At 31.2% G+C, this 17958-nt stretch overlaps 1 protein-coding gene across 4 annotated transcripts in view; it reads left to right on the forward strand.

The window, feature by feature from the left end:
- Positions 1-17958, forward strand: part of Sntg1 (syntrophin gamma 1) — an 828698-nt gene that overhangs the window by 633721 nt on the left and 177019 nt on the right. For all 4 annotated transcript variants that reach the window (XM_058574019.1, XM_058574018.1, XM_046428541.2 and 1 more), the window contains one exon: positions 10785-10823. In XM_058574019.1, coding sequence (XP_058430002.1) covers positions 10785-10823 — 39 coding nt within the window. The remainder of the gene's footprint in view (positions 1-10784; positions 10824-17958) is intronic.

Here is a 17958-nt window from a genome sequence, read left to right on the forward strand (position 1 = left end):
ACGGGGGGTGGGGGGCGGCTCTGCTCTTCAGCAGGCCGCTGGGCCTGCTCTGTGCGTGGTCACAGTTCCCCTAGTGAAAGATTTTAAAATATATACCTCCTTTGTGTTCTTTTTAGAAATTTAATAAAGTACTGAAGAATATAAAAATGAAACATATAGCAATATAGTGGTATGTTTATTTGCTAGTACATTTATGAGTATGTATCTTACATATACATTTAAAATGCATATTTTTATTCACACATCTAGAACAAAATTACCATCCTCATGTGCATATGGAATTATTCTTTGTTCAGTTTACATTTAATCATAAGCCTTTTCCTACAGGAACAGTTATGTCCTGAGATTATCCAGTTTTAATGGATTAATAGAAGTTTTGCTGTTCGTATATAATTTATGATGGGAATAATATTAAACACACAAGTCATTTAAAATTTGTCATTTATATAATAGAGGTCTATAAATTTTTTTGCTCTATTAAGTGAAAACATTGCTGACTACTTCTTACTCTAAATATATAAAATTAAGATTATAAACAATTTTTTATTCTCATAAAGCTAGATTGACTTCTTAAAAAGTGATAAAAATGTTAAATGTATTAATGTATTTAATTAGATATTTAATATTAATATACTATTCTATATTTGATATTTACTTGATTGATATTACATTATCATTTTAATGTGCCCATTTTGCTCACATATCATATGTGATATAGTAGTGACATTTCACACATTTTTTTGCACATTTTTGAGTCTTTTTTAAGTGACTTCCCTGTTTTGTTGTGTTTTGCTTTGTTTGTTTAGTGCCCTGTGCCCCAGAAATTGAGTTTGACTCTACAATTCGGTCGATCAGAATTCACCATCCTGCAGCAAAGCATCTTCAAGAGAGCAAATATGTTTTTTAAAGCTTACTATATAGTGAAAATGTTAACCCACTTAAAATATTTCTCTCATTAGAAGATCCTTTATTGGGGCTCCTTTAATATCCCACTTTTATATTTATTTTTATATAGCATATATATATTAATTTTTCAATTGAAAGTTCCTTCTTTGCATCTGATTAGTCCATGACAAGGTCAATTTCACCTACTTCTAAAACATGTCTGATGATGAAGATTATACAATGTGAGGATAAAAATAGACATAGCTTTCATACAAGAGCCATCATACACAAGACTTCTGTGGGTGGGCTCTTGAATGGTAACACTTGCATGCCCAGTCATAATCCAACCCTTCTCCATACCCCGATGCCCAACATCTAAATGTGGCAAGCTTGAGGTTCTTACTTGGCTGTTATGCATGTTGGGTGCTCATACCTTGCAGGTGTCTGCAGATTGAAGTTTGGATGCTTGTCTGTGAGGCTGCTGCTCCTACTCCTGTATCCTTGATCACATGCACACATTCTGTATTGCCAGTATGTAGGGTTGGCAGTGGAATAATGTGAGTCATCATGAAACAAACCAAAAGTGAGTCTCGATCTCCTTTTCTACGTTCTTCAAACATGAACCTGTCTTTCAGCTCTGAACCTAGTAGACCATTCATTTTTGAATATTTGTGTAAAATATTTCTAAATAAGGCACCACATAAATTTATGTATACCTTTCTACATACATTTTTATGTATATTTTTTTCCATGAGTCATCTTTCAGTCTTATTTTTTTTTAAATGGTATTTCTTTCTTTTCAGTTTTTGTGTTTTTAACTAAGGAGAATGCAAAATGTGGAGGTATTGAATCTATAACTAAATAGCTTTATCTATTTGAGAAATTATCAGCAATTTCATGTTAATTTATTCCTTCTCTGACTTTTTTTTTTGTAAGATATCAATTACAAGCATCCTTAAATACTGTTAATTTAGGGTTTGCTTTAGGACTTGAATTTATCTTAAGTTGATTTTTGTATATACTGTAAGAAAAGGGCTCAAATTTATTTTTTGGTATGTGTATACCCAGTTTCTCAGAACCATTACTGAAAATACTTTTTTCAACTGAATGGTCTTGACACCCTTGCTGAAAACCATTGTACCAAATAATTGAGAGGTTTTTATTGGCTACTGTTATATTGATCTATATGCCTATCTTTAGATCCATACCAATGGTTTGATTATTATAGTAGTAAATTTGAAATTAAAAAACATATGAGTCCTCCAGTACTATTCCTCTCTTTTGAGATTATTTGGCAATTTGAGGGTCACTTGAGATTCCATATAAATTTTAAGAAGGGTTGTTCTTTTTCTGCAAAAATACTCCCTGGGATTTTGATAAATATCACATGGAATATTCAAATAGATTGCTTTGGGACTATTAACATCTTAATAATAGTAAGCCTTACAATGAATGAATATGTAATAGCTTCCCATTTATTCATTGTATTTTATAGTCTAAACTGTAATTTTTTTTACCTTTTTAGATTTAAATTACTCTAAGTATCTTATTTATTTTGATATTACAAATGAAATTGGTAATTTTCTTTTCAGGTTATTCATTTTTAGTGTATAAAATGCAATTTATTTTATGTTTTGATTTTGTATCCAACTTTGTATTAATAAACAATTCTAAGCTGTTTTCAGTGGAAACTTTAAAAATTTATGCATTAATATTTTTATAAGCCATGAACATTATGTTTGTTAAGACTCCTAGAAGTGTGTTGAATGGTAGTCGTGAAAAATAGGCATTCTTGCCTTGTCCCTGATTATATATGAAAAGTATTCAATTTTCTACCATTGAGTGTGGTATAGGTTGAGGGTTTATCCCATATGATTTTTCTCAATTTGATATTGTTTCCCTTTATTCCTAGTTTTCTGAGTGATTTTATCATGAAAGAGTGTTGAATCTTGTCAAATTCCTTTCTTTTTCAATTGATGTGTTTTTCCCCTTTATTCTGTTTATGTGGATTGATTGATTTCAGATTTTTCTTTTTTAAAAATATTAGCCTAGAAGCAAGATATGCAGGTGTAGAACTAACTTGAAATACTCTTTATAAAATGTAGGGACATTTTATTAAGAATACATAAACTCACAGGAATGTGTACCTTCCTTTATGATGTACTATTATGTTAAACTAAAAGTGAGATAGCTAAATTTCCAAAACCTCATCTATAACTGAATGGTATAGGTCATTCACAGAAATCATGAAGAGCTGATAAAAAGAACTCCTATGAAAAAAGTTACATTTAATCATTTACTGAATGATGCCTATGCTAGTGTTTCAGAAGAATGTCTCTTCTAAAAGCGAAACACAGTTAAATTCTATTGCATTTAACTTGACATTTCTACTAATACCGAAATATTGGCAATGCTTAATGTCTCAGTCATTTCTCATTTCAAATTCAGCTGCTTGGAGTGAAAACAAAAATTCTACTATTCTTCCCCTTTTTCTTCCTTTCTCCCTGCATACATCAAGCATCAAAGATCTTTGTGAACTCTTCAGTGAAGTCTTTTACTCCTGATCTGAGTGCCATCTTTTGACTCTGGTGCACATATTGCTGATGCATGTGACCCCACCAGTATCACCAATCCAAATATTTCTGAAGGCATGCAAAATTTTGGATGTTCATGTTTTTTTTGCTGAAGCACTTTCCCTAGGTATCTCTGTTCTATCATTTTGAAACCATGATTGACATAAGAATTTCATGAGCACCAGAGGAATAAAATTCAAGGTCCCATCACCTAGTATCTTTCGAATTTATTGAGTTTTATTTTCTTTTCCCTCAGGAGTTGGTCTAAAGTGGCAGGTAGGTGAAACCCAAATATCTCTGTCTCTGTCCATATTTTGTCTTACTCAATAAACAATTCTTTCTATGAGATTATTCACATGCTTTTGATCATGAGGCATTCCTGCCAATACTTAGAGGTATCAATTCTAAGGGTTTTTTTATTAGTTCTAATTAGTTATATATGATAGCATAACACATTTCAATTCATGAGATGAACATACTCTAAGTTTCGAAGCTATCAGAAGTACTACAGACATTCAAAACTAAAATTTTATTTATTTTTCTTGTTAAGTGACTTTTTTCAAGACAAAGTTAAATCTCAAAAGTATAAGTTTGACTGTTCTAACTGAACTGTCCTCCCTTTTAATTTGTTCAACAAATATTTATTGTACATTTACTGAGACATAGGCATTTTTTGGAGGGGGGTGTTGATATATTGAATAAAAAAATCTGGGGCCTCATGAATATGTTTAAATAGGTATAAACAAATCTTTAAAAAAATTAAAATAAAAAGTGTTAGGTGAGGCTAAGTTAGAGGAAAATCTCAAGGAAAGACCAGTAATAATGGAGCACTAATTTACAGTTTCATAATACTTCCCTTGAAGCCAACATTGTTGAAAAGAACTATCAATTTTCTAAGTTTTTTTTCATAGTGTGATAAGTTTTAAAGGATCAATTTGCTTTCTTTCATCTCTCCTTATTTTACTTAAATTATTCTGTTTCGGTTATTATGTTTTAGTCTTAAAGTAAAATAACTCAACTTATTCCATTAGACAAAATGAGTGTAAATTGACCATGGAATCTTCATGGATATCCCTAAATTATTATCATTATAAATACATAATATAATCTGGGGGAAGGGGTGAGAGTGGGGGTAAGTGTGTGTGTACTGTTTTATATATTTGAAAATATCTGCCTGTCCAATGTACCAGAGGTACTGCTATTCCCATTTAGAAGAAAACGTTTCACTATTATCCTTGAAAAAGCAGAAATTAAAGCACTTTATATTTTTACTTTGAACAAGTCTGGAGGACTCATTTAAGTAAATATTGTACTACAGACTTAATTTTGTAGGGATATTTTTAATAAATGTCATTTATGCAAATATTACACAAGGTGTCTTTTTAAATATTCTTCTCGATGTTTGATGTTATTCATAGAATTAAAACGTGTGCTTTGGGATTAAAAGACAGCAGCAACAGAATTTCCACTGTCAAAGGGCCTATAGTGTCCTAAGGAATCATAGATAATTCTAAGAATGTCCAATGAGTGAAGAAGCATTGACTTAGCACAATTGGAGCTTAAAACTAAATAAGTTCATATCTGCTTTAAAGATACCTGATTTCCATTATATATATACACATATATATCTATATACATATATAAAATAATAACTCAATAAAATAAGAACTTAACTATACTTAGATTTTGTTTCTTTTATGTAAATCCACACCATCCTGAATCTAGATATCTTCTTTCAAAGTGTACATAAGTCATTGAACTAATTCCTATGTTTGTGCATAACTCTGGCATCAAAACTTCTTGGTGGCGCAGAGCCCTCTAGCTGTGGACACACCCTCTCAGTCTCAGTTCTTTTCTGCTGCTGTACTCTCTAAAGGAGGACAGTCATGACTCATTTTACTTCCCGATTCAAGCAGATCAAATCAGATTTTTTTCCTGTGCCATGGTATTAACTTTCTTCTTTCTGACAGTCTCTATAATGTTTCAAAGTGTCTATAAATCCCTTGGAACTACAAGCAAAATGCTGAGCATTTTGTTTTCCTGCTCAGAGGTCAGAGAAGTCTCCTTGGATCTGAAAAGGTGCCTATAATTTAAAGAGGTTAGACATGTCATTGTTTTTTTAAATAAATGTGTTTGGTTAGGGTAGCCAAAGAAAGTCCAATTCTAAACTCCTGATTGTGGGTAGAATATGTATACGGCTGAGGTATTTGTCTATTTCCCCTTATTTATTTCTGTATTTAATTCTTTAGTTATTAGTATGGATTCAAGGATTCTTTATTACTTTTTTATTAAAAGCTGAAGAGGGCTTCCTGAAAAATTAAGAAATATATATTGTGTTTCCTTATATCTCTACATGGGCAATAATTGTTTTTACCAGTTTTAGCTTAAATCAGGACTATTCAGAGTAGCCAATATGTTTTGACAACATATAATTAAAATCTGATCTATGTAAGAAAAAGAAGGAATGGTTTTCTTTTAAGGGAGTGATTCATATATGAGAAAAATTTCCCAAAGTAGTACACAATATATAAATTGTTCAAAATGTACATGCTTGCTTCATGTAATTATGTTTAAGAAGGAATCATGGTCACCAAGGAAATAAGAAATTCTGAGGAACAAGATAAGCTCTATCTTCAATGAGTTCACCTAAAAAGAGCCATGAAAATGTCAAAGTAATTGCTATAGCTATAAATAAACTAAAGATAGAAGAAATAGACATAGTCTCCAGAATAAAATTATTGTTTTTATCAGAAACCATTTAAATGTTATGCCTCAGAATAAAACAGTTCTGAGATATGACCCTCTTACTCAAGGTGACTGTTGGGAGAAGGAAACAAAAAAAATATTGCTGTCCCAGAAATGCCCCGGCACACAGCTGAACAATGGTGGTCCTCTAGGATTTAGTGTAAACATAGTTTGATAGGAAACATAATTGCTAAGGTTTGCTTTAGTACTAGAAAGTTAATGCATCAGTATGCATATTAAAGAAAAACTTACTTTTTTTTGTGATCCAGAACCTACCTTGGTTCTGAAGTCTAAAGTGTTGTGATTCCCCGCTTAGAGTGGTCCTCTACTGTGTTGTGCTAGACAGACATTGGCCTCAGTGGACGCTAGTCCACCTGTGAGTCACCTCTGACCTTGCTAGATAACCTAGTGTGCTTGGAACTGGAAACTTTCTCATCCAGTGTGAAGTGTGGAACATGTGTTTGGGAAACACGGGTTTCATTAGGCAGACATGGACACTGGAGTCACAGATATGGAATTTTCATAGACAGAGACTTTGTCTACTATCTGGGACATACACACAAAATATATATATATATATATAAACTGGTAGTAAGTGATGATGGTCTTCCAATAAATCAAGTAGAGATGAATTTGTAATTTATGGGCTTATCTTCTGTTTTGGACTAACAGCCTCAATTAACATGGCTTCCATTCATCTAAATCTATTCTACTGAGTAGTATTTTATATTGAGTGCTTTTTTTGTAGAATGACAAAATCATTCTACAAAATCATTGGTAATCTCAGTGTACACCATTTTGCTACTTTGAAAGTCTGAGAAAATTAATGGCTTAAATAGTATGCTCTATAAGCAGTTGGTTTTACAGTATGGATTGCAATTTTGTCCTTTCTTTTCTACAAATGTTTTTTCAGACACTACCTTTATTTTATTTTAGATTATGTTAATTTTTTAGCAATTTGTAATATAATTTTTGGTTCTAGATGCCACATAATTATCATGAGTTTCCAAGAAGTTAAAAAAAATTGTTGGGAAAACTTTAATTTTTCTTATTTGAAGAGAAACCTTAAAATGAAACAGATGATTTAGGATTTCCATAATTTACAATAAGTTGTTTCCCAAAACAGCAATTTTTAAAACTTTATTTTATAAATAAATTTTATTTTAATGATATAGTATGTATATATTTTACTATGTAATTATCTTAACACTATATCAATAATATGAATAATGGTATTTTAAAAATAAATTGAAACTGAAGTCAAATATTTTCAACATTATTATTTTTTTAAGGTTAAGCTATCTTCTTGATATTTTATGATTATAAAAACAGGTGCTTTTCAAAAAATTATTTCTAGTATTTTCTATTCATCTATAATTCAGAATTATGAATGTAAAAAAGATATACTATCTAATTGATGAACATTAGGATATTTCACCACTTGCAATTACTTTATTTAGGATTTTCAACTTTTTGAAGGCATATAGTAATATGCATTTAGTAGAAAATATCTTCCAATTTTGATTTTTGATCTTTTTCTGAGCTAATGATATGGATGTGATAATCTGCAGTGTACTGTGTGGCTGAGCTGTAATAGGTTAGGTTATCAAATGCATTTTGGGTTTACAATGGGTTTTCAATCTTTTCCTATATTTAACTGTACTTTTATTTGAAAATGGTAGTCTAATAATTAGAAAATAGAATACTTTATACAGTTTTACTCCACTTGCTTTAGGAAAAAATGGAATTATTTTTAAAATTTATTTGGGTGTATATGGATTTAATTTGGAGACAGAAAGTTATTTTGTATCTACCACTTTACAAGAATAATTAGAATAGAATGTATTCATTTTTCTTGCTGCCAAAATGAGGGCCCCAGGATAAACTGTCCTATGCCATGGTATTATGAACCATAGTGGCATTACCATCTTCCATTTCTCTGAGAATTTGGTTATTTAAATTTGTATCTTCATTAATGCATGAATAAATATGAATAAATTATTTTACTCCAATATGTAGTTAAAACTATAAAGAAAACTTTTAAAACAAAATCATTCTGTTCCACATATTTTTATTAATACACAGGTAACAGTTTTAAAGTATTGACTTATTATATCTGAATATTTGTAATTACTCGGCATCCTGGGATGCTATAAATTGTTCAAAAATATGGCATTAAGCAGTTATAAAGAGGCTGTCTGCGGGTGGGTGCAGTGGTGCAGGCCTGTAATCCCAGCTACTCAAGAGACAGAGGCTGGAGTAGCATGACTTTGAGGCCAGAATAGGCACCATAGGCAACACAAAAAGACCTTGCCTTAAGATAAACAAATAAAAGAGTAAAATGAAAGGTGCAGCTGAAAGGTTATGATGGTATTGTTTGAATAAGAGGAATACAACTTATTAGTATTTTCAATTTTAATCATGTTAGCTCTTTAATAATTCACTATCATTAATGCTTTATTACATTTTATTATCTCATTATTACACTTTAATATATTAGAAAAGTCTAGAAATAATTTCTTATGACAATATAATAATTATTCAAACATATTTTATGCACTCTTCATTGTTATTTTTAGAATATTCTGAGTTGTTGGTATATTTCACTTCTTATTCATTCCACCTCTCTAGGTGTTAATATGTTCTTTATTTAACTTTCTGTGTATTTTATATTTTGTCCATTTCAATGACTCCTATACCCTTGGATAATATGCAAGAACTGGTAGAAAATATATATATATACATATATTTTAGTAATAATAATGGTATACAATACCAGTGCTGTAAACTCTTTAAGGATAAAGATTGCAAGGTTCCTATCTATGAGTTCACTACTAGAGAAAAATAACAAAAACAAAAGCAACGATAACAAACATACTGTAACAGCTCTAGACAGGTAAATAAGGCTGATGGTTTAGGACATACTCTGCGGGGAAGAGACAGTGGCCACTGCTGGGTAATACATTTCAATTGCAGGAACTCTGCTGAGGGTGGCCTAAGTAGTATAAAATTCCTGTGGTCAACCACTTCACTTACCCATGCCATCTGCCTGGCAATGCCTGTCTATATTACCAATTTTCAAATTTCCCAAGTGATTATTATTTATTTTCATCATTCCAGGGATTGAACTCAGGGGCACTTAACCACTGAATCACATTCCCAGTACTTTTTTTTTTTATTTTTATTTTTTGAGACAGGGTCTTGCTAAATTGCTTAGGGCCCAGATAAGTTGCTGAGGCTGGCTTTGACCTTGTGATCCTCTTGTCTCAGCCCCTGGAGTTGCTGGAATTAGAGGTGTGCACCACTCCGATTGATTAAAAAAATGATTATTCAAACCAATTTTGGTTTGGGGATTAAAAAAAAATAAAATTTAAAAGCAGGATAGTACACTTAAGTGTTCACATAAAATATTAATTGAACTGTATAAGTCTTTATAACAAGCTATAAGAACTAGCAAAAAGTATGGTTCCACTAGCATTCACTATTATCTCTTTTAAGAATCAGTTCTTTCTATTTATATTTCCAAATTTCTGATTTTAGCTCAAGGTGTGCTAGGAGTTTTAGAGATTTTTAGCAAGGTCACCATGGGCTGGGGGAGGGGTGGGGACTTTGAAATGATTAGTACCATGTAGCAAGGATAGGGTTCTGTATATAATCCTACATGAAACTGGGGCGTTTTCAATTTTTCTTTTTTAAAACATTTTAAATAATAAATATATTGCCAGTCGGTCTGGAATAACAGATCAGACGTTTGATGGTTACCCAATTGTGTCTTCCATCTCTACTGAATTGCCTTAGGAAGACAAAAGGAAACAACGAAAAAGGAAGGGATTGGGGTGGCAAGTAAGTCAACAACAACAACAACAAAAGTAGATAAAAATAGTCTGTACTTATTTTGATTAGACCCTATAGATTTAGCATTGTTTCTATATAAATCAAATGGAAAGCGACAATTGATTTTCTATTAGCAAATGCATGTTTGAACAAAGACTTTGTGTCATCTATGTCATTTAACTAAAAGTGATATTCATTTTTATTTTGTTTTCAGTTTATTTCCACGATATAGCACAAGAAGAAATGCTTCCTCTGAAGACTTATTTTAACTTCTTATAAAATGTTGTTCATTAAATTGTCTTAAAGTAAATGTTGTGCAGTAGTTGAGATCCTGGCTGGAAGTATTTCAAAATATACTTTTTTTGTCTAGAGTTGAATTTCCATTTTGTCTCTTCCCTTGTCTATTAAAATAAATTGAATAGCATATGATTTTAAATTACAAAATACAGAAAATTTCTCTCTACATCCTTGATAAACAATCACTGAACATAGTTTGGAAACAGGCTTTGATTTTTCATAAATAAAAAAAAAAACTGTTAAATATTTTTCAACATGATGAAATTTGGAGTAATTATCATAGTCAATTAAAATTGGTGTTTCATATGCAATGATTTAATTGCATATTTAATTGCATCTAGATAGAATATTAGTATAATTAATATACTAAATATCAATCCTCATAAAATTTGGGGGATCTTACATTATCCTTGCTATACTCATTTATTTATTTGTTATTTATCATTTCAGATTAAAAAAATCAACAGAAATTTTCCTGTAAACCAGCAGGTAAGAGGAAGTAATATTTCAAAAAGTAAATCATGTATATCTTTAATTATATCATTCATACAAGATAACCTTAATGCCATCTGATTTTTACACAAAATAATTAGTAATATAATTTCTACTTTCAGAGAAAATGTAAATTTGAACACTTATTTGATGATGTGTGTGTTTCTTCACATTAAAAAATGTGTTTTAGAACTTGTTATCTGCATAAACTAAGGCAAAATTATGTTTTGACAAAATAATCAAATTTATCTATATACATTGTTGAAGAACTTGGAGGACTGTTTCCAAAAGATAGTTTTAGTACACATTTATTTTTGGAAAACATATTTAAATTTGATCTCAAAGTTCAAAGGATTCTCACAAATTGTTGACAGTATTTCAAATGAATCCAAATTAATTCAGTTTAAAAATAATGTCTGATTGATCAAAGCTTTATAAACTTACTATTCTGGACATCAATTTTGATTTGAAAACATTGATCAAAGTAGAAATTTCTAAGACAGCTATGTTTACATGATAAGATTAATTAAAATCTATTTGCAACTCACCAATCAATTTCAATGTAAAAATTTTCTTCAACTTGTAAAAAGTGAAGTTCATATCTAAATTTCAGTTCACTTCTCTGTGACATTTGCATGGATAATTATCTTTCAAGTTTATTTTAAGGATTAAATGATAAACACATTTAAGTGATCAATATATGCTATTATTCTCATTAGTGTTTTCTAATTTCTAAATTTGTTCTTTGGTATACAGAATTTATGTCTTGTAGAAATCATGCTCTTATTGCTATTGGGAGCTTAGGCTAGCTCTGAAACCTTGTGTAACTGTAAAAGATCTATGAGATCTTTTTATCTGGGGAATTCCATCCTTCCTTTCTTGGAGACCCGCTTAATTAATATTTTGTACAGGTGCCAATGTTGAAGGGATATATATCTCACCACTTTTCCCATGAAAAAGTGATTGTATTCTGGGCGCTTATTTACAGTGCAGGAACCAGAGCTCAAGCCAGAGCCTCTGACTCATCAACTCTGAAGATACCCAGAAACCCCTCTCTGTAGCTATAGTCACGTTCCAGGTGACTGACGCAGGTAGTACACAGTGACATCTTGAGAACAGCAATTTAATGATTTCATACAGCTCTGATAGTGGGCCAATACCATTAATGAGAAGTTATTCAAATAAAAAGAAGCATCAGCTATGGGAAAAGATTGTAATGTGCATCAGATGATGCAACAGTTTTATAGTCAGATATTTTAAAAGGAAGATCTATGGTTTTTGTGAATTCTTGCCAAATATAGAAATGACGGATGTTTCTTTGATTTAAGAATGACTTTAAGATCTATATTATCACCCTCAGTTGCTCTTTTTAACCTTGACATGTGAAATATTAATAATAGGTTTGATTTATTTTACTATGAGTGTTTTATAGCTCTGGTAAACCCACAGCCACTTTTGTATATACAATGACAACCACATGTTAACACATTTTACTAAGGCACAATACAATTTTTAAAGGGTTTGTTTGACTAAAAAGCAATTCATGAATTGGGTAATATTAAATTGAAAGAGATTTAGTGTTCACATGACAAAATTTCAGGAGCAAGTCTTTATGAGCAGAAATGCAGTAGGAAAGTAGCACTGCCTTATTGAGTCTATCCTACTGGAAAGTCCCCAGTTACTTGAGTCTTTTAGGCTAGTTATAATTGGTTTATCTTAAGTTTTGTTTATCTCCAATATAGAATTTTATAAGAAACAGATCAAATCACTTTATTTATGTTTGCAAATCAAGTAAAGTGAGCTGAATGCTTTTCTACTGAGAGATTCTTCAGGTACTAGTCATTTTATTTCAACACTGTATAGTTAGCTCACTATCTAGTAAAAATTCCTGTTACTTCTGCTTTTATCCAGATTTAGAGTGATACTGTATGAGATGAATGAGAATCTGAATGAAAATTGCATATAGAACAAATAACAAAGCGGTTTAATATTCTAACACCCATATACATATATAATATTCCAACAAATATTTATATGTAATAAGCACAAGTGTGCATTCGTATGTGCATTAGTTTATTTTTCATTACTATGACAAAATACCTAAGGTTGGGTAGTGTACAGCAAGAGTTTCAGTTATCTCACAGTTTGAAAGCTGAAAGTCCATGACTGTTTGGCTCCATTGATTCAGTCATTGGTGAGGTCCTTGGTCACATGATACTCTGGCAGATAGTATCACAGCAGGATCAAGTTCCAGGGGGAGAGATCACATAGTCAGATTAGAAGCCAGAGAAAGATTCAGAGGCCAGCTTGCTGTTTTATGATACTCTCATGAGTATTAATCAGGGTCCAAAATGTACTATATTAATTCCTTCAGAAGACAGCACTCCCAATGACTTAGTTACTTCCTGTTAGGCCCCACCTCTTAAAAGCTCCAAACTGTCTTCCAGCACCACTACACTGAAAATTATGTTCTCCAGTAATGAACTCTTTGTGGACAAACTTATATTCAAGTAAGAGCAGGCTTAATAAAGTTTTTATTTTAATATTATTAATTATACTGAAATTTAATCTTTAATCTTAGCATCTCACAATTTTGAAAATCATAATGAATTATTTTTGGCATGTTAAAAAGCCCAAAGAAGAGTTAAATGGATTTTTTATTCACTACTTTCCACTGTATAAATGAAGAATTTTGGGAAATAAAATTAGTTTATAGTTCAACATTCATATATATTCATGACAGGAAAAACTCACCTGCAAAAATGTGATAACAGTATCTTGGGAGAGTGGGGTATATTCCTTGCTTAATAAAATGTGAACCACCTAAAGAATTGGGATAAAAAATGTATAATCCTATTTCTGATCCAGATTTAGTCTTCAAACAGAGCTTTTGCCTTGGAATTAGCACATTGGGTGGCTTTCATTACAAAGTTTTTCTTAACAATTTTCACATAAATTTCTAAAAGTTAGCTTATATATAAATATGCACATATACTTATGCTTATACATAGCTTTTGATTAAATAATACAAAATATGTTACAATAATTGTTATGTTAAGAGATGTGCAATGAAAAGTCCCTTTATAATCCTGAGATTCTGTTATAAGTACCAAATAGGAAAAAAAAAAAAAATGAATGCAAGGTATAAGATCAGATCATTCCTCTGCTTTCTATGAGATTTGGTTTTGAATGCATGCTCAGCAGGTGACTTTTACCACAACCTATGTTAAGTTAAAATAAAACAAAACATAAAAGGAACTTAACAAAGTCACTGCTGACCATTAAAAGGCAGTGTTGAGCACCAGTTCTGTGGGGACTCCCCCCCAGTCCAGAATACATGAGCTTCCAGTGAAACTACTCCCATGGAACAACAGGTCTGCATACAAATTATAAACCATTTGAGGAAATAGTCCATGACCAGGAAAAAACACGCATGTAGAGATTAAAGAAAAATTCAAAAGATTTTTTAATTCTTTTTTTTTTTTTTTTTTAGTTGTACATGACAGTAGAGTATATTTTATACAAACCTTGAGTATGTCTTATTCTAATTAGGATCTCAGTCTTGTGATTGTACGGGATGTGGAGATTCACTGTGATGTACTGATATATGTACATAGTAAAATAGCAAAGTTAAGTTGTTTTCATCCCATTATTTTTTTTTCCTATTTCCTGTCCCCCTTCCATTCCCTTCATTCCCCTTTGTCCAATCTACTGATCTGTTTTTCCCCTTCTTCCTTGTTTTCTGTTAAATCCACATATTGGAGAGAAAAAAAGATTTGCTTTTATGTTGTTTTTTTTTTTTTTAATAAAGGAATTCAAATTGTAAGACATGGGCTCTAAAATGTACATTTGCAAAAGAACCATGAAGAAATTTTAAAATGGGGGGGGGAGTTGCTTAAATTAATATCTATTAACCAATTGACTAAATTTGATTATGTGTTCACTGGAAATTCTCATAGTGTATTTCTGAGTTCACTTTATTAGCATTTTAAAAATTTCTTCATGCATCTGGGATACATCATCTGATTTCTCTATTAAGAGTTTGATCAGGTTCATTTATATGGTGAACATACTGAAATTCAGCTTCTGCTGATAACTATTTATTGAAAAGCATGGAAGGGGACAGACAGAGGTCTTGCTGTTAAATTAAGCAGTGATAGTACATTACTGTAAAATCTTATCATGATAGTTTTCTCAGAGTTTTAGAGATCAGTGCATACAGGTCTAGATAACCAAATTTATATCACATATGGTATGAACCATCATTTTTCATATTTTATTGCATTTATCATTTTTACTCATTCTCACTAAAGTCCCTCTAGCCTGAAATCTACCTTTCAAAACTGGAATTTCAATTAGCTTCTAGATAATTAATTAATCATTAAAATATCTACCTCAAGTGCTCTTATACCAGACATTTTATTATATAATTGTCATTTGTAATAGTTGGAAAGAATAAAGAGATGTAAAAAAAGAATATTATCTCAGATATCTAATCATAAGGAAATATTTATGTTTGATTCTGCATAATGTGGAGAATTTAAATATATAGATACAAAGCTGGAAGACAGAAGGATAAAAGATGGCTCAATGTCTCAAAATGTGTTGGAGAGGATTAAGAAATTAAAGGACATTATGAAAATCTATGTGAAGCAACAAAGAAGAAAGAGGATTAAGGACCTCCAAAATTTAGCTTTTCCAGTCAGTCATGATGAAACATACCTGGTATCCTAGTTACTCTAAATTCTGATGCAGGGGGATGGCAAGTCCCAGGATAGCCTGAGCAAATTAGCAAGACCGTATGCCAGAATTTTATAAAAGGGCATAGCTCAGCAATAGAATGCTTCCCCAGCATGGATAAAGCCCTAGGTTTAATTTCTAATACATCCCCTCTCCAAGATAGCTTCTCCATAAAAGAAAAATATTGGTGAAAATACTCCAAATCAGCTTTTCTCAAATAAAGCTACTCACCAAAAGCCTTCTGAACACAGGGAGCAATTTTTCAGTTAAACCAGTTTTTACTAAAGACAAAACTTATTGGTATTTTAACTCCATCTAACCCTATCTTCTGCCCTCCAGCAATATAGTGGCCCTGAAAATAGCTCATATTTCTAGTCAACTTATCTTCTGGAATCTATTGATTTTCTAGTCTTGGTCCAAGCATCAGTTAAAATCACCTAGGTTAATATTTATTAGCTAATAGGGTACTTATATGCTTCATTCAATTTCAGCTTTATCAAAAATGTGCATATCTATATATGTGTGTGTTATACAAAATACTCTATTAGTGAGACAGTCAATTTTTTCCACTTCAGGGAAAAAAAAAAACTTTTCTAGTTCTTCATACAATAAATGTATAAATGTTGATAGTAAATCACAAAGTTACATAGTTGAGGGATAATACCCCTCTTATTCAGGTTTATTTTGCAATGCTTGGCGATAAAATATGTTGACATTTTATGATGTCCTTTTAAAAGAGGATCCTTTTCATAAAAGCAATTTTTCAATATAAATAAACTCTTGGAAAAGCAAATTGCTTATATAGCATCGACAAAAATAGTGGCAGAAATTTCATAGGAAAATACAGATATGAACATTAATTTACAATTGAACTAAAGAAGATCACAACTAACTGCAAAAAATATTTATTACAATCAAGATAAAATATACTATATTTTAGAAGACTTAGAAGAAGGTTATTTAAATGATGGAAAGTTGTGTACATGACTGAGTAAGGTGTGTATTTTGTATTTATGTATATACATGGGCTTTGTTATTAGAATAATTTTTATTTGCTTTTTTTAACTAAACAAGTAAAAATTTTAAATTCTGAGAATAGGAGAAACATCTGCAATAAATCTATCTTCTTTACTACTATGCAATCACACAGACTGAGACATAGAGATTTATATATTAATTTATTAATGAGTAGGGAGATAAACAGATAAATGGTGGATGTATAGACAGGCTATAGAGAAAGTTTAAATTGTCAGTTTAGATATACAATATAATGCAGGATCTTCAATATGAAAGTAAAAGGATTACTCTGGAAGAAATGGAATATTGCTATATGTAATGGGAATATTCATGCAGATACAGCTAAGGCTTAAAATTAAAGCTGAAATCGCCCATGAAATTTCTTGCCAGCCAAAGTAACCACTTGCCTGCAGTACTTGCCTCACAAGGAAATGCTCACAAAGAAACCTCCCTAGTACTTATTCTCAGTGACCTCTCCAGGCATGCAATGATATTAAGTCCTTGCAAATTCCAATATGAGAGGTGGGAAGTCTAGTCTGAGATCAGATGGGCTGTGCAAAGGCGTAGTTGAATCTTGATTTTTTCCCTCTGACTCTTCCTCACCCCCCCATTCCCAGGCTGTTACTAAAGATCAGTTTTCCAAAATTTTATAAAAATGGAATGATACAGTGTATAAGATTTTTCCTGACTTCTTGTACACTGTGTAACGATTTTTTGTTTTGTCCAAGAGATTGTGGGCATCAATATTTCATTCCCTTTTACTGCTGAGTAGTAACTCATTGATGCTATACCATCATTTATCTAGCAATACACCTATTAATGTATACTTGTTACAATATTCAGTGTCTTATTGATAAAACAGCCATACATATTTATGAGCAAGTCTTTGTATTGACATATGATTTTATTTTGGGTTATATTCTGTTGTGGAATAGCTGGATGATATGAAATAAGTGTGTTAAATGTTTTAAAAAATTGCAAAACGACTTTATAAATCATTTTACCTGAAATATATTCATACCAGCAGTGCAAAGAGCATTCTTAATTTAGACAGCCTTTTATGTCTTGGCTATTCTAATAGATATTGTGTTATCTCCACCTGTAATTTTAATTTGTATATCCCCAATGGTTATGATGTTTAGCATCACTTTAAGGGCATATTTTCTATCTGTATAACTTCTTTTGTAACGTGTCTTCTTAAATATTTTTAAGAAGAGTAAATTTTTTTAAATTTTTATGAAGACAAATTTATCATACTTAAGTGGATCACCCTGTTGTTATTACATTTAAGGAATTTTTGCCAAGCTCAAGACAAAATATTTCATTGGTGCAGAGCAATTATACTTACTGGCGGAATATATTGCTATATATTTAA

This window comes from Marmota monax, unplaced genomic scaffold, assembly GCF_021218885.2.
Source record: "Marmota monax isolate L192 unplaced genomic scaffold, Marmota_monax_Labrador192_F-V1.1 WCK01_AAM20220418_F8-fsc00044, whole genome shotgun sequence".
Lineage (NCBI taxonomy): Eukaryota > Metazoa > Chordata > Mammalia > Rodentia > Sciuridae > Marmota > Marmota monax.